Source organism: Ochotona princeps, chromosome 6 (assembly GCF_030435755.1).
Source record: "Ochotona princeps isolate mOchPri1 chromosome 6, mOchPri1.hap1, whole genome shotgun sequence".
Lineage (NCBI taxonomy): Eukaryota > Metazoa > Chordata > Mammalia > Lagomorpha > Ochotonidae > Ochotona > Ochotona princeps.
Window position 1 is genome coordinate 2423479 of NC_080837.1, and position 18340 is coordinate 2441818.

Here is an 18340-nt window from a genome sequence, read left to right on the forward strand (position 1 = left end):
CCTCTCTGTCTCTTCTCCTCTCTGTATATCTGACTTTGTAATAAAAATAAATAAATCTTTAAAAAAAAAAAAAGAAGTGGAGTAGCTTGAACTTTGACTCTGACACCCCAGTGTGAGATGCTGTCTTTGCAAGCGGTGGCTTAGGCTGATGAGCTACAATACTGGTCTTTAAAATTGATCAACTTCGTTTCTTTTTAAATAGTTTATTAATGTTGTTATTTAAAAATTCTCTGTGTTTTCCTTTGTGTTCCTTAATTTTTATATGGATTTATCTGTTGTATCATTTTATTATTTACTTCTGTTTTACTTTATTTTCCTCTAAGTTATGAGGAACATATATAGTATATAATATACATATTGTGTAAAATGCAAAATAATAAGCACTTACTCAAATTCTCACTCAGTTAATAAGATTTTGTATAAGACGGAAATCCACTTGTATCCTGCACCATCACAAAAGAAAAATAATTGTGAATTTGGTGATTATTTTGTTTTTATATTTGCAGAATTGTTCTGTGACAGGTATTTTGTGCATATACCCTTTTTAACATAAGTTAGAATTATTCTGGGATACAGTCCAAGGTGTAGAAATTTGGCAGTATTTTAAATATTTTTAAAATATAAATCTATATTTAGTATTTTTATTTTTAAAATTAAATATTTCACACCATATACAAATATATAAATATGTATAAAATTAAATATACATTTAATATATATTTATACTGAGAGAGAGAGAGCATGCTTTATTGATGTGATGAACTGATGAGTTTCAGTGTATGATATTCTTTCCTCAAGTATGTGGAAATGACCATTATTCTCTGCTGTTTGTAGCTCACATTATTCCTCCTGAAAAAGTTGTTGATCATTTATTCTGAAATGTTTAACCTTCACGGTGGGAAGCATTTGGGTGCAGCTCGGGACACATGCATTGCTCCCAGGGTACTTACTAGGTTTGCACATAGAGACAGTGATGATGGAGGCAGTGATGATGGCGTGTGTCCTTGGGGCTCTAGTTGGCCTCCCAGGGTACTTACTAGGTTTGCACATGAAGGCCATGACGATGGAGGCCGTGACGATGGAGGCAGTGATGATGGCATGTGTCCTTGGAGTTCTGGTTGGCCTTTTCTAGTCCTGCCTCTTTTGGGGGTCTGGGAGTGATGCTATCTGTTTCGCTATCTCTGGCTTTCAAATAAATAAACAGTACATACCTTACAATATTACTTAGGTTTTTATCACATTTTTTTAAAAGATTTATTTTGTTTTTATTGGAAAAGCAGATAAACAGGAGGAGAGACAGAGAGTAAGATCTTCCTTCCGTTGATTCACTTCCCAAGTGACTGCAATGGCTGGAGCTGAGCTGATTCAAAGCCAGGAGTCAGGAGCTTCTCCTAGGTCTCCCACAGGGGTGCCAGGGCATCAAGGTTTTTGTCCGTCCTCAACTGCTTCCTCAGGCCACAAGCAGGGAGCTGGATGGGAAGTGGGTACACTGGGATTAGAACCAGCACCTGTATGGGATCCTGGTGCGGGCAAGGCAAGGACTTTAGCTGCTAGGTTACCGCACTAAACCTTTTATCACATTTTAAAATCATTTTTGTTATCTGATATTTTTATATGTCAAAGGGCCTAAATGTTTATAGTGTTGGGCTTTTATATGGAAATATGGTGATTCATTTTTCGTTTCAATGCATTTTGTCAAGGTGATGTGCTTCAAATATTCAATTTTTAAAATTGAAGTGCTGAGTCACTGATTTTTTGGAAGAAGGTGTTTAAAAACTTACTGGCCTATCAGATTGCGAGTAGTAATGCTCCATTCTTTAATTTTATATTCAGACTCATTATAATCTAAACTTTTGCTTGATGTATTTTTATGTTCCTATGTGTATACAACTTTATCAGTGTTTTATATTTACTGTGTATAGATGCTTTTTAAAAATGTGTTTTTGGGCACAATTTTATGCTCACAAGTTTGGCAAAATTCAAACGTATAGTTAAGCTTTGAAGAAATAGAACTCTGTTGCTACCGAGAGAGAAAAGTGATCAACCTTGTCTGTAGGTGCTCACCAGAACCCTGTCCACCAGCAAATGTGTACATACACCTGGCAGCCCCATGGTTGGGTGAACTCATGTGTAACAAGTGAATTTGTAGTTTTTTAGTTGTGCAGAATTATAATTAAATAATGTGAATGTACTTGTAAAGAATGTAAATAAGAGAATCGATTTTATCTGCTGGGATGCTATTAATATTAATCCAATTTATCAGCATAGTTAGATCTAAAAAACATACTGTTATGTACTATTATAGGTGAAAAGTGAAGAACATTTGTTAGGGCAACAATGTTTGTGAATACATTTAATACATATAACGTAAAAACAGGAATCAACCTCATACATGCCAGAATCATTATAGTATTTACCTCTGGGCCTAGACTTGGGACGCAAGAAACATCAGCTTTATCTTTGAAGTTTAACATCCACAGATAAAATTAAACATCTGGGCTGTAAGAGGTACCCACTGATATTCCTGTGGTTGGAGCAGTGCTGTCACTGTAGGCCTTACATGCACTAAGAGATTATATTTGCTTGTACTGTTCTGTGTTTCCTGTGTTCTGCACAGTCATGCACGTTTCTCCATTATGATAAAAAAGTAAACTTTCTAAATTAAAAAGTCCTGCTAGGGAGGACTTTTAATGTGTTAAGTGTTAACGATGCTGGTTAAGGAGCCCACTTCTTTCATCTGGGTACCTGGGTTTGCTTCCCAGCAGCTCTGACTCCCAGCCTGAATTTCCCATAGCAGCAGACCATGGGAAGTGGCAGGGATGGCTCAGGTAGTTGGGTACCTGCTGCCCATGTAGTAACTCTGGCTAAACAAAAGAAAAGAGGTGTTTTTTTTTTTTTTTTTTTTTTTTTTTTTTTTTTTTTTTAAAGATGTGTTTTGAACTGTTTTCCTTTCGTCTCTTTGCTTCTCTCTTTCTCTCTCTAGCTCCCTGTCTCTCTCTCTCTCTCTCTCATTTTTGGATGAGGTAGAGTTCCTGGTGAGTGGGACACCTAAATCCTATGTTGACTAATACTAAAATTGCCTAGTTTTGTTGGTTTTTTTTTTTTGCTTTTTTAATTGTATATTTGCTAATTTCATGGAAATACTTCTCTGAGTTTTCAATAGAATGATTCAGCCCATTGTCTTCAGTGTTCTATATAGGACTTGCATTTTCTGTCGTGCAGGTTAAAGAAGAGTTGCTGTTTGAAGCATTAGTGACGCGGAAAACGGTGACAGTGGGAGAAAAGCTTATCTTACCATACAAGTTGGCAGAGGTGAGTACATTTCCTATGAAATCAATTTTTGAGACGTTTGTGATTTGTTTCTCTTGAAAAATGAAAACAACAGCAGCAAAAGTATATTCTGAACGTGTCTAATTTGACCAAGAAGTTTGCAAAGACTTAGAAACTTGAAACTGAATTTTAAGCATTTTTCACCAAGGATCTTCACCTTGCTGGTGTTGGTAGGTCTTGTGTTACTTGCTGGGATGGAGAGATGGCAGGTTTCTTCCTGGGACCGGGCTTTCAGTTACCTTGCTTTGTGATCGCTCACTACTGCTCTGCAATTTGTTTTGATGTTTCTGTTCTACTTGATCTCTGGAAGGTGGGGCCCCAGGACACAGTCTCTCTTTTCCTCCACATTGTTGAATCTAGGTTATCTTGCCCTGCTGCACAACTTTCCACTCTGTAAACTGAACCTGCCAGTTAGGATTTGTGGCTGTCATTATGCCACTCAAGTGTCAGGGTAGGAAAATGGTAGAAAAATAGGATTTTATAGAGTATTTTTATGAGAGTGAAAAGAAATCAAACTGACAATTATTACAAAAATGGAACATGAATGTGCAGTTAGAGTATCAGAAAACAGTGAAGTGAGGAAGTGGTGAGTGAATTCCATAAAGTGATTTTTAGGCCAACACTGACCCACTTACGCCACTTCTGGGCTCGCTTCTGCTATGCCTCCAAGTAGGCTTGTGTTGTGGTCTCATGTTTTATGGTATCCTACTCAGAGCTACTTTCTAAACAACAGAAAACCCAAAATTTTAATAATTCTTTTCATATATAGGTTTTGGTGTGTGTGTATATATATGTGTGTGTGTGTATGTCACACACAAATATTTATTAAAATGTATTATATTCATATACATATGTAATATGTATGTACACATATTTACCAAAAATATATTTAATATTTTACTTAACTGAATGAATTACAGGGAGAGACCTTACATCTGTGTTTCACTCCCCACATGGCTGTGATGGCCAGAACTGGCAGGTCTGAAGCTAGGAGACAGAGCTACTGCTGGGTCTTCCACGAGAGTACAGAGCTCCAAGGCCTTGGGCCATGTTGTGCCGCTTTCCCAGGCCATTAGCAGGGAACTGGATGGGAAGTGCAGCAGCTGGAATTTGAACTGGTGTTCAGTGAGATGCCAGTGCCACAGGAGGAAGATTAACCTTATAAGCCATCGTGCCGGCCCCTGATGTTAATATGTGTATATTAAGACTTACTTATTTTTATATGAAAGGAAAATTTTACGGAGAGGTAATAAGAGATAGAGAGAAGAAGGTGTTCCATCTGCTGGTTGACTCCCCAGATGGCTACAGTGACCATAGTTGAGTTAATCCAAAGCTAGGAGCCAGGATCTTGTTCTGGGTCTCCCATGCAGGTGCAGGGTCTCAAGGCTTTATGCCATCCTCTGCTGATTTCCCAGGCCTCAAGCAGAGAGCTGGATTGAAAGTGGAGCAACTGGACATGAACTAGCACCCTTATGGGATGCTGGTAGCACAGGGTGTAGGATTAGCCTGAAGCACCACTGAACCCGGTGTTTGTTTATTTTTACAATCTTTTTCATTACAGAATATTTCTTTATGCTTATTTACATTCTTGCCTTTAACTTGAGATTTTCTGAGGTTAATTTTGTAACCTTTGCTATTTTTGTTTACGTTTACAAATTTACAAATTTTTAAAAATCTCCATTGTGCTCGGAAATGTGCATTAGGGGTGTAAGTAAACTACTTCCCCAAAGGTTTTCAGATTTTATGTGAGGAGCAGTGGAAACCCTTAAAGTATTCTCACAAAGGCATTTGACCTTGTTTTCTTGCAGTAATGGGAAACGTTTTACTGCTAAGGTCCATTTGAATGTAGCATCATTAGTGGGCCATACAACATTATCAACTTAATAATTAGCCTGTTTTACATTTATCAAATTTAAAATCCAGCCTGTGATTGCCTTGCCAGGGCTAGACCAAAGTATGTCCTGGACCTTATATGGCCTACAGGCCAGGTGCCCCTACCCCTGTCATGGAACACTTTGGCAGCAGTGTGAAGAATCAGAGGAGTGCAGCAAACATAGTGACTTACTGCAGTACCCATGTATTTATTTATTATGAATATTTTATTTATTTAAAAAATGATGGGGTAGAGGGTGGGAGGAGAGATTGAGAGATTTTCCATTCACTAGTTTATGTTCTAATTGGCCTCACCTGTTGTGGCTGGGCTAGGTCAATGCCAGGAGTCCATAACTCCATGGGAGACTGGAACCCAAGCCCTTGGGCAGCCTCTGGTGCTTTACCTGTTCCTTGATAGGTAACTGGATAGGAAGCGGAGCAGTTGGGCATATGGGGTGGTGCAGATGGGGGCATATCCTCTTGCGCCACAGTGCACAGGAGGCCTCAGATTTGTTCATTTGATAGTTCCTGTGTATCTGGGCACAGGGTAGCTGGTGGAATAGTATTTGGTAGTTGGACTTTTTGAGGCTAAACTGTGATAAGCAGGACTATGAATCAGAAGAAATGACTGCAAGCCTAAAATTGGCAATTATAGAGCAGTGTTAGTATTACTGGATCTGGATTCCATCTGACTGTGATGTTTTAGGAAAATGATACATCTTGGAGCTGGTGTTGTGGTAAAGCCTCTTCCTGGGATGCAGGCATCCCATGTGGTTTCTGGTTTGTGTCCTTGCTGCTGCACTTCCCGTCCAGCTGCCTGCTAGGGAAAAGAAGCTGAAGATGGACCCCTACCACTGATGTGGGAAACCCAGACGTTGAGATCCAACAGATGGAAGATTCCTTCTGTCCAGCTCCCTCGCTAATTGAAACTTTAAAACAAGCAAACCAGTCTTTTGAAAAATGGTGATATTTTTAATAAAAATAGGTATTAGTTTTTATTTTATTCTGAAGGTCTTTGAACATAAAAATTGACATTTATGAAGTTAATTGTGGTAATGTTTTATGTATTCTAAATGTTTTGCTTAGTTTTTTTTTTAAAGATTTATTCATTTTATTACAGCCAGATATACACAGAGGAGGAGAGACAGAGAGGAAGATCTTCTGTCCGATGATTCACTCCCCAAGTGAGCCGCAACAGGCCGATGCGCGCCGATCCGAAGCCGGGAACCTGGAACCTCTTCCGGGTCTCCCACGTGGGTGCAGTGTCCCAATGCATTGGGCCGTCCTCGACTGCTTTCCCAGGCCACAAGCAGGGAGCTGGATGGGAAGTGGAGCTGCCGGGATTAGAACCGGCGCCCATATGGGATCCCGGGGCGTTCAAGGCGAGGACTTGCTAGGCCACACCGCCGGGCCCTGTTTTGCTTAGTTTTAAAGCATTTTCTTTGTGCTGAATTTGATCAGATTGTCTTCGTTCTGGTTATTTTGCCGGAGAGATACAGATTCTGCTGTTGTTTGTTGATACCTCACCTCAGTATACTTCTGAACTCATGTCCCTGTTACTCTGAGTTCTGTCAACAAGTTTCTAATAATGAGATGGAGAATTTGATTGAGTCTTTCCCTGGTGTGTAATTAGTTTTGTTCTGGAGACTTATGTATTTCATTTATTTTTCCTTAAATTCAGAAGTGAATTTTTCATTGAAGAGTTAGGTTATGGTGTTACTGCCGTTGTGCAGATGTGTAAGCTGTAGCCTAAGAGTTGGAAGCACCTTGGCCCTGGTTATCCAGGTGGAATAAGAGAAGCAGGACTGTGTGGCCGGCTCTCCAGAACAGGGACAGAACTACCTACTTGAGTCCCAGCTTCCACAGTCAGCCCGTCCATAATGAGTATCTCTGTGAGTGCAGGGGTTAGTACCATAAGATGCTTGCTTTCTGTGTAAGTTGAATGCTTTCTAAATGATAAGTTTACCTTAGTAAATTTTACCTTAGTAAAAAAGCAGCTAGTACAGAGGATTTCCATAAACTGGAGAAAGCCTGGAGCAAGTGAGGAGAAGATAAGTTTCATAGGTTGTGATGAAGAATGGTTATTTTTTTCTTGGTATGGAGCAAGCATAGAGGCCAATGTGGCAGGCTGAAGACAGGTTAGAAGTGTGTTGTGGTATATTGTGCGTGCGTGTGTGTGTGTGTGTTTAAGAGTGTTGCAGGAATACATATTAGTGCCTTTTTGTTGACAATTTATTCCTCTGCTTAGAATGGTCTTTCCCCTTTTGTCTGATGAAATCATTAATTATCTTCCCATTATGCTTTCTTTTCTTTGGGAAAAATAATTCACTTAACAATATTTTGAACTGACTGACCTGAATTTTGTTTCTTAACATTTGTAAATATTTTAGGTTAGAATCCCTAAGTGGCACTGAATTAATGAGTGCAGATAGGGATGTCAATTATATCCTGTTAATATTGAGAAAAATGGTTTCTAAATAAGGATAGCTTACTTTCTATATTAAATGAGTAGAACTCTCTTAGTTTAAGTGTCTTGGATTCTTGCTAGTTCTGCTGTACTTCTAACATATTTCTTGTTTTTCAGGCTGTTACAGTGAGAAACTCCATGGCTAAGTCTCTGTATAGTGCACTGTTTGACTGGATAGTTTTTCGAATTAACCATGCACTTCTGAATAGTAAAGATTTGGAGCACAATGCCAAGGTAAAAGATACCTTACATTAAAATTTCTTTTTGTGAACACCATTTTAATAAACATGTTAGTACATGAAATTTGAAAACAGAATCATATAATCAGAATCACCTTTTCTTTGCTTTTTAATTGCCATATTCACCTTTTATTTCACACATTGTTTATATTCCAGTGATGTATCTATACAGAATTCTTTTATATAAATATAATCACAGTTGTCTAAACTTGCATTTTCTTTCTTTTTTTTTTATTAATTACATTGCATTATGTGACACAGTTTTATAGGTACTGGGATTCCCCCCCACCCCTCCCCAAACCCTCCCCCTATGGTGGATTCCTCTACCTTGTTGCATTACCACAGTTCAAGTTCAGTTGAGATTCTTTCATTGCAAGCATATACCAAGCATAGAGTCCAGTATCTTATTGTCCAGATAAGTTGAACGGCTTCTTGGGGAGACCATCTCTGTTGTGAAGGTAGAGCCAGCAGAGTATCATCCCGATCAATTAAAAGCCCCAACATGACATCAGCAACAATTTGTAACAGCATGGAATCAGTTGACATAGTATTGAGTAACCAATATGTTAAAAAAAAAAAAATGCAAGTTCTTAACCACATCTTGTGACTACTTCATTGACATTTCAATTTTAGTTTATATACAACCAGTTTCTATACACCTTAAAATGGCTATAGGTTATTATTCATCTGTCTTGTGTATTTTCATTGCAGTATTTAGTTTTTTATAGCATTGAAGCATGATTTTGCTGAACCTGGCTTTTTTTTTTTTTTCGGGAAGTCTAGACTGGCTTATAACTCTAACAAGACATATGTCAACAGTTGAGGTGCAGAACAGTTTTAAGGAGGGGTGTGCAGAGAAATCGTCAATGCCCTAGTGAGGAGTAACTAATCTTTGTGTCCCACCTAGTAAGATATAAGTGAATCCACACTGACCGTTTCCTGTCTGTTTTTAAGCTTTCCTTGTTGTTCTCTGTCTGTTCTTGATTTTTGTTTGTTTGGTTGGTTGGTTATTTGTTTTGAGGCGTTTCTGGAGTGATCCCGATGGTCATTGCCAGAGAGGGTGTGGACCCGAGGTTGGAAACAAGCGAGGACCAGAGAGAGCTCCCCTCCTTAGTCCCGAAGGAAGTTTATTGTTCTGTTTCTGCAGACTGCTCAGGGCTCTTGGCTGTTGTTCTGATGCTCTTGGATCCTGTGAGGGAGGATTTGGACTTCTTCCATCCCATGTGATAGGTTCAAGTGGGAGTAGATGACCTCAGAGTTCTTGACCTCCGAGGGCACTCCAATTCCCCTTGGTCTCTTTGGTAGTTGGGATGTAGTCCTTGGTGCTCGTACTGATAGTCCTTGGTGAGGATCCGGGAGTCTTCAGGGTTGGGATACAAGCTTCCTCCTGTCCCCCTGCTCCACTGGGTGTCCCCCCCTGCTCTTTGCATATGACCTCCTGTTAAGAGATTGTCAGGATCGCTTTTAATTCCCCCTATATGTCTTTGTAATTTTACTATTGTCTAATGCTGATTTGAGTCTGTTGTCTATGAGTTACCAGTTATGATCCTGGTAGGTTGTATTTCACATCTACCTCACACATTATAGGGAGATGGAAGATTTCTCTGCTCTCCCGCTCCATTACGAAATAACGTAGGGTATTAAAAGTATATTAGGATTTACAGTTCTTTGATGTAGATCAGAAGCAGTCTGACTCATTGATTGTTGGTTCATTGGTTATTTTACAATATCTTATTGCATGTGGGATAGGCTGTTTGAGGTTGAAAAAATATTGCATTTTACAGGTACTACTTTTCATATTGACATCATTTCATGTTAAATTAAGGCAAACACGTGGTATCTAACCTTTTGGGATTGGCTCATTTCCCTTAGCATTATGGTTTCCAGTTTGGCCCATTTGGCCACAAAGAACTGCATTTTATTTTTTTTTTTAAAGCTGAGTAGTATTCCATGGAGTAGATGATCCATAGCTTTCTTATCCAGTCTTCTGCTGATGGGCATTTTGGTTGCTTCCATGTTTTTGCAATTACTGATTGTGCTGCTATGAACATAGGGGTGCATGTTGATTTCTTGTGAAAAGGTGTTTTAGATATATTCCTAGGAGTGCTATTGCTGGGTCATATGGTATCAAGATTTTGAGTTGTTTGAGTGTTCTCCATACTGACTTCCATAGAGGTTGTACCAACCTGCAGCCCCACCAGCAGTGGAGTAGGGTTCCCTTTTCCCCACATCTCGCCAGCAAGTGTTGTTAGTGTTTTTTTTTATGTGGGCCAATCTTACTGGCGTTAGGTGGTACCTCATTGATGTCTTAATTTGGATTTCCCTTATTGCCAGAGAACTTGAGCATTTTTTCATGTGATTGTTTTCCATTTGGGTTTGTTCCTTTGTGAAATGTCTGCCCATTTCCCGTGCCCATTTCTTGAGTGGCTTGTTTGTTTTGGTATTTTGGCTGTTTTGTAGCTCTTTGTATATTCTGGAGATTAGCCCTCTATCACCTATGTTGTGTGCGAAGATCTTCTCCCATTCTGTGGGTTGCTTTTTTATTTTGTTTATTTTTATTTTGTTGATTGTTTCCTTTGTTTCTTAGTTTGATTAGGTCCCAATTGTTTATTCTGGTCTTGATTGCTATTGCTTTTGGTGTCCTTTTTAGGAAGTCAGGACCTACCCCTAGATTTTGCAGGGTGTTTCCAACATTTTCTTCCAAAAGTTTGAAGGTTTCTGGATGTAGGTGTAGGTCTTTTATCCATTTAGATTTGATCTTAGTGTATGGTGAGAGATGTGGGTCTATCTTTTTGTTTCTGCATGCTATCAACCAGTTGTCCCAACAGCATTTATTGAAGAGACCTTCCCATTTGCCTGGATTGTCGTTTGTCTTTTTGTCAAAGATTGGCTGTATCTGTGTGGGTTCCCTTCTGGTGTTTCTATTCTGCTCCATTGATCTTCCTCTCTATCTTTGTGCCAGTACCAGGCTGTTTTGATAACCACTGCCCTATAGTATGTCCAGAGGTCCAGAACTGTGATTCCTCCTGTTAACTTCCTATTCTACAAGATGGTTCCAGCTATTCGTGTTTTTTTGTGTGTGTGTTTCCAGGTGAACCTTTGTGTCATTGTTTCCATTTCTATGAAGAATGTTTTGGGCAGTTTGATTGGGATTACGTTGAATGTATATATTGCTTTAGGTAGTATAGACATTTTAATGATATTGATTTTACCTATCCAGGAGCATGGGATGTTACTCTATCTTTTGAGGTCTTGTTCAATTTCTTTTTTAAGTTTTTTGTAGTTTTCTTCAGAAAGGTCTCCTAAGTTTTTGGTTAGATTTATTCCTAGATACTTCATACTTTTTTCTGTTATTTTGAATGGTATCTTGCTGGTTAGATCTTTTTCCATCTTGGGGCTGTTTGCATACACTATGCTGTTGATTTTTGTTCATTAATTTTGTACGCTGCCACTCTACCAATCTCTCGTATAAGTTCTAGCAGTCTCTGTATTGAGTCTCTTGGCTCTTCTATATAAAGAATCATGTCATCTGCATATAGTGAAAGCTTGATTTCTTCGTTTCCCATTTGGATTCCTTTGATTTTTTTTTTTTTTTTCTTGTCTTACGGCCTCAGCAAGTATCTCTAGTACTGTGTTGAATAGCAGTGGAGATAGCGGACATCCTTGTCTTGTTCCAGATCTCAGTGGGAAGGGTTCCAGTTTTTCTCCATTCAGTATGATGCTGGCGTTTGGTTTTTCATATATTGCTTTGATTATGTTGTGGATTGTTCCATCTATGCCTACCCTGGTTAGGGTTTTTAGCATGAAGTGATGTTGGATTTTGTCGAAAGCTTTTTCTGCGTCTATTGATACTATTACGTGGTTCTTATTTTTCAGTTTTTGAATGTGTATCACATTTATGGATTTCCGAATGTTGAATCATCCCTGCGTTCCAGGGATGAATCCTACTTGATCCGGATGAATGTTTTTTTGAATTCTATTGGCTAGGATTTTGTTGAGAATCTTAGCATCAATGTTCATCAGAGAAATAGGTCTGTAGTTTTCCTTCTCTGTTGGTTCTCTATCTGTTTTTGGGATTAAGGTGATGCTGGCTTCATAGAATGAGTTTGGAAGGGTTGCTTCATTTTCTATTGTTTTGAAGAGTTTGTAGAGGATTGGGGTTAGTTCTGTTCAGAATGTTTTGTAGAATTCTGTAGTGAAACTGTCTGGGCCTGGGCTTTTGTTTGTTGGGAGATCTTTAATCACTGATTCAATCTCTGCTTCAGTTATGGGTTTGTTCAAGTCTTTTGTTGCCTCTGGGCTAAGTTTTGGTAGGTGGTAGGAGTATAAGAACTTTTCCATTTCTTGGTGGTCTTCTGATTTGTTGGAGTACAGTTCTTTGTAGTAATTTCTAATTATTTTCTTAATGGTTGCAGTGTCAGGTATTATGTTGCTTTTGTCACCTTTGATGCTGTTAATTCTCGCTTTCTCTTGTTTTTTTCTTTGTCAGTCGGGCCAGTGGGGTGTTTATTTTGTTTATCTTCTCAAAAAACCAGCTTTTTGATTCATTGATTTTGTGTATAGTTTTTTTGATTTCTATTTGGTTTATCTCCTCCCTTGTTTGATGATTTCTTGTTTCCTATTGTGTGTGGGGCCCTTCTGCTGCTGCTTTTCCAATTCCTGGAAGTGTGTGCTTAATTCCTGTATTTGACGCCTTTCTTGGGCCTTGACATGAGCTCCAATTGCGATGAGTTTACCCCGTAGCACTGCTTTGGAGGTGTCCCACAAATTTTGGAATGTTGTATCAGAGTTTTCATTGGTTTCCATAAATTTTTTGATTTCGTCTTTAATTTCTTCTCTGACCCATTGTTCATTTGATAGCATATTGTTCAATCTCCAAGAGTGTCTATATTTCCTGGGGCATTTTGAATTGTTGATTTTCAGTTTTATTCCATGGTGGTCTGAGAGGGTACATGGTGTTATTGCAATCTTTTTGAAGTTATTTAGATTTGCGTTGTGTCCTGTCATGTGGTCGATCCTGGAGAAGATGCAATGCACTGCTGAAAAAAATGTATAATCTGTGGCCTTAGGATAAAAAGTTCTATAAGTGTCCACCAAGTCCAGTTGTTCTATTGTTTGTGTGAGCTCTGTTGTTTCTTTGTTGAGTTTTTGTTTCGTTGATCTGTCTATTGGTGTTAATGGGGTGTTGAGGTCACCTGCAATTATTGTATGTGTGTCTATGTCTCCACTTAAGTGTGTAAGTAATTGCTTCATGTAGCTAGGCGCATTTGAATTTGGTGCATAGATGTTTATGATGGTAATTACTTCCTGATGGATCATTCCTTTCACCAATATAAAATGTCCTTCCCTGTCCCTTTTGATGTTTGTCACATTGAATACTATATCATCTGAAATTAGGACAGCTACCCCAGCCTTTTTTTCTCGTCCACTGGCATGAAATATCTTTTTTCCATCCCTTCACTTTCAGTTTCTTAGCATCTTTTCTGGTAAGATGTGTCTCGTGTAGGCAACAGGTGATTGGGTCCTTTTTGATGATCCATTCTGTTAATCTGTGTCTTTTGATTGGTGAGTTTAGGCCGTTTGTGTTGAGTTAATATTTAGAGGTTGCGATTTTGCCCTGCCATGCGTGTGTTTTTGTGGGTGTTGGTATCTGTGTAATTGCGCCTGCTTGTGTGGACTTTAGTGGGGAGACCTTCCTGTTTGCCATCTTTGCTTATGGTTTGCCTCCTTTTTTTTCTGGATTTAGCGCATTTCTAAGGAGATTTTGTAGAGCTGATTTTGTGCTGGCATATTCTTCTAGTTTCTCTTTGCTATGGAAGTATCTGATTTCGTTCTCAAATAGAAATGAGATCTTTGCTGGGTACATTATTCTTGGTTGATAGTTGTTCGTTTCAGGATTTGGAAGATCTTTTCATTCTCTCCTTGCTTGTAGGATCTCTTCAGAGAAGTCAGCAGCGATCCTGATTGTAAACTTGTATTTTCTATCCAAGGTCTATTGAGATAATGCACATTTTTGGGTATATTTTATCTGTATTAATTTTCATAATTTTGTAATACATAGTATGTTGTGTACCATAAGTTCTCCCGTAAAAATTAAGTATTTTGTGTGTAAAATTGTGAATTTTCCTTAATTACTAGACTTTACTTTTTAGACCAATTTTAACTTAAGAAAAAGCATTAGGACAAAGATTACATAAGAAAATATAACATTATATGCAATTCATTTTTATTAGTATAAATAGTACTGTAACAAATGTTTTTTTCTAAAGATTTATTTTTTTTTATTGAAAGATTAAAAACTGGAGAGACAAAGAGAAATATCTTCTGTTCACTGATTCACTCCTCAAATGGGTACATGGCTGGAACTGAGCCGATCCAAAGCCAGGAGCCAGGAGCTTATTCTGCGTCTCTCACATAGGTTCAGGGTCCCAAGGCTTTGGTCCATTCTCTGCTGCTAATCTCGGCCACAAGCAGGGTTGTGGAAGGGAAGCGGAGCAGCCAGCACCCATATGAATCCCAGCAAATACAAGGCAAGGACTGTAGCAACTAGGCTACTGTGCCATGTCCTCAAATACATTTTTTTAAAATAAAAATACATGACACCCCACTTCCTGTCCAGATGCGTGCTAATGCAGGGAAAGCAGAGCATGATGGCCCAAGTGCTTGTGTCCCTGCCATCTATATGGGAGAACTCTTGGTTGCAGTATGGTTCAACCCTAGTTGTTGCCAGCAGGGAAGTGAACCAGGTGCTGGACTATCTCTTTGTCTGTCTCTCTGTTTCTGTTCATCACTCTGCTTTTCATACAAATACGTAAACTAAAAAAAAAGCATTTAATTAAGTTTAGCTATCTTTTGGTTCAGTATTATGTAGTAAATAAATCTGATCATAATTTTGAAGCCAAAATTTTGCCTTATTTTCTAGACTTTGTCCATTGGTGTTCTTGATATTTTTGGATTTGAAGATTATGAAAATAATAGTTTTGAGCAGTTCTGTATTAATTTTGCTAATGAACGTTTGCAACACTACTTTAATCAGCACATCTTCAAATTGGAGCAAGTGAGTACATGTGCATACTTGTCTTGTCACACCCCCCCCCCCATTCTCTGATGTCACAGGGATAATAAATGTTTTAGGTTTTGTATTTAATGCAGTAGTATCTTTATATGATAAAACGAATGGCAAATCAGGCATAGTTTCTCAGCCCTGCTATACAGTGTTATTTTATGTGCTTAGACTTGTCAGTATGTGCTTTTTGGACTATACCTTTGAATGAACATTTGTCATGTATGTTTGTTACTTTTGTTGCTGTGACTGTTAATTGATCCATTACCTTTGATACTATTTGTAATGCTTAGTATGCGGCTTTGATTGCCTTGGTCTCCAAGTTCTGCGATGGTATTGAGGAACTCATTAATAGAATATCAAGTCATCAGAGAGGATACAAAGAGGAGGAAGGTTGGAGATATGAAGATGGGTAATCACATATATCTTGTGCATCCAGGGTTGTTGTTTTTTTTTTTTTTTTTAATGAGCTTTCAGACCCCGTGAAAATTAGTAAAGATAAGATCAAACAGAATGTAGGCTTTTCCTCTAAACTATGTTTGGAATCAATAACTGGAGGTTTCAAACCTAGAATTTCATTCTGTATGTGGGAGCATAGACCGAAGGGAAGTGGAGAAGAATGAAAAACGAACAGCTAGCAGGTTTGCAAATGGCAAAATGAGAGCTTTGTGTTGTCAATTTCTGAGTGTGAGGTCACTTGCTCTCTGTATGGCTTTAAGCACTGTTTTTGGCTCGAAGGGTTTAATGCTGGTTAACAGCAGCATAAGATATGTTAGTACTGGCTGCTTTGATGAATGCAGAAGATGTAAAAAATAGAAGCTTGAAGAGCTAATACCTTTTTTTGTAATATTAGCTAACACATATTTAAAAGGATTATTAAGTAGGGATTTTTTTTGTCTCTTTTTTTCTCTCCATTAAGTATTTTTGTTTTTTGATTTTTACATAGTTTGAGTGATAAGGGTCAAGGGCTACAGGAAGGTGAGTGAGATCACCATTTCCACATTCTCTTTTTTTTTCTTCCCGTTTCTGGGGGAAGGAGAGAGACAAGAGAGAAGTTACACCCAGCCTCCCAAATGCCTCTGCACCCTGGGATGGAGATGGAGGGAGAACAGCCACCCAAAACCACCCCAAGGTCCCTGATGTGGGGCGTGCTCTGAGGGTCCTGCTCAAGAGGTTTTGATAGTTCAACAGTTCTGAATTACTGCCGATCTCTCCACTCCAAGCATGATGAAATCTCTCCAGAATCCCCTAATTGACATAGTCCACCTTAGAGTCTGCATTTGCCCAGATATTTACTGCCAAACTTGGCTGGGGTTGTTGATCAATTTGTTCTGTCCTCCGTTTTCTGTTGTGGTACCAGGTGTTCTCTGCAGACTCCAGTGTACTGCCATGTCTTCCATGTGCACATGGATATGCTGTCTACTGTTCTATCTAAGCCACTGAGGAGGCCTAGCTCTGACACATGCACTGTACGATCAGACCATGGAGCCTGAAGTTCTCTCCATAGTTGGGGTTCTGAGTCCAGGAGTTCAGTTTGGGGGTTCCCCAAAGAAACTTGAAGTGATTCTAGGCCTGATTCTTGTACAGGGTCCGGCACAGTTCTTTGCCCCGATCAGCTTATGCACATGCTGGTGTTTGCAATTGCTTGTCAGTTGTCTTCAGTCCTTTCTTCTACACAAACCCAGGGGTGTTGCAACCCATCCTGATTCTACCCACCACACACTTGGCCTTCACGTATGCCAGTGGGAACTGCGGCCTAGTCAGAGCGACCCACAATGACCCCTACCAGGCCCGCCCCATGCCCATGTTCTTGGTACTTGCCAGTATGTACAGCAGACAGGTCCAGTCTGTCCCTCATCCCATTCAGCTCTCATACGTGTGAATGGGCATTGAAGTCTAGTTCAACTCAACCAGCCCCACTAATAGCCCACACATGTGCCAGCTAGTGTCACTCTGTCTAGCCATGCCTGCCACAGTCCTGGTTCTCATGCTCATCAGTGGGAGTGGCAACCCAAGAGTGAAGTGCCCACTGTCTCCCTAATGGGCCCACTCCCATTCTCAGATCTTGCACTCTCCAGATGGTTCTGTGGTTTACCTTGACAGAATTTGCCTCCTGTGCCAGGATCTGCCTGCTGATGATGTGGCAAAGTCCAACAAACCCACACCAATTCTAACATATGCATGCACCGGTCGGAACAGTCAACCCAGTCTGGCATTTTCCTAATCCATCTCACATGAGGCCACCAGGTGTTGTATCCCTGCCTGGCCTGGTCTGCCCCCATCCCAGCTCTCAAGCTCCACAGTGGGAGTGGTGGTCCAGCAGGGAAGCCCATCGCACCCCCCTCTACTGGCTTCACTCCTTCCCCCCTTGGTCTCACATATGCTGGTTGGGCGCTGCTGCCCAGTCTGGCATGGCCTTCCTCACCTTGGCATTTGCCAGGGGTTGCTGTAGCCTGGCTGAGCTCGGTCCAACCCCCAACATTCCAGCTCACTCTGGTGGGGGTTGCAGCTTAGCCCAGCCCAGCCAGCCCCCAGTCCTGGCCCTCATGTAAATGGGTTGTGTTGCGACCCAACCCGGCCCAACCCACATTCCATTCTGGTGCTTGGATTCATCATTAGGTGATATGAATTGGTCCACCCTGGTTTGCCCCAGACCTGAGCCAAATATATACTAGTAGGTACCATTCCATGGCCTAGTCTGGGCTGTTCCCTATTGTGGTTCTTGTGCTCACCTGCAGGGACTGTGTCCTGACAGAGGAGTTCCCCCAGTTCCTCCATCGGAACCTCTGCCAGTGCCAGATCTCTTGCCCATCAGTGGGTCCATGGGCCAACCTTACTTACTAGTGCAACTCCTGTCCTAGCAGGAACAGTGGCCCTTCCTGAGCAGTCGTCACACATTCCAGTTTTTACCATTGAGTGTTACAGCCCAACCAAGCCTGACCCACACCCAGACACAGCTCACACATGGCTCAGGAGGGGCAGAGACCTGGCCTAGGCCATCCTACACTACCCTGGTTCTCATGAGCACCAGTGGGTGCTGTAGTCTAGCCCAGTCTGATACACCACAGACCCAGTCCACATTTGTGCCAAGGGACACTGCAGCCATGTCCAGAGCAGGCAGCAGCCCCCACTCTGGCCTTCATAATATGAACCACAATCCAGCCAGGGCATCCTCTTAGTACTCCAGCCAGGCCTGTTCCCAGCCACAGATTTTGCATGTGGCAGTGGTTGGTCTCACCCAGCTTGGTATAGTCCTTCGCCTGTGTTGGCCTTTGCCTTTGGATGCTACTGACCTGACCTGGCCTGCTCTCAGTGCCAGCTCTGACTGGCAGGTGCTGGAACCTGACCCTGCTCAGTCTGCTGTCATCC

The 18340-nt window shown here is 40.4% G+C and overlaps 1 protein-coding gene across 1 annotated transcript in view; it reads left to right on the forward strand.

The window, feature by feature from the left end:
* Positions 1-18340, forward strand: part of MYO9A (myosin IXA) — a 235314-nt gene that overhangs the window by 86596 nt on the left and 130378 nt on the right. The window contains exons 9-11 of the mRNA XM_058665444.1: positions 3223-3312; positions 7787-7903; positions 14831-14965. Of these exons, the coding sequence (XP_058521427.1) occupies positions 3223-3312; positions 7787-7903; positions 14831-14965 (342 nt within the window). The remainder of the gene's footprint in view (positions 1-3222; positions 3313-7786; positions 7904-14830; positions 14966-18340) is intronic.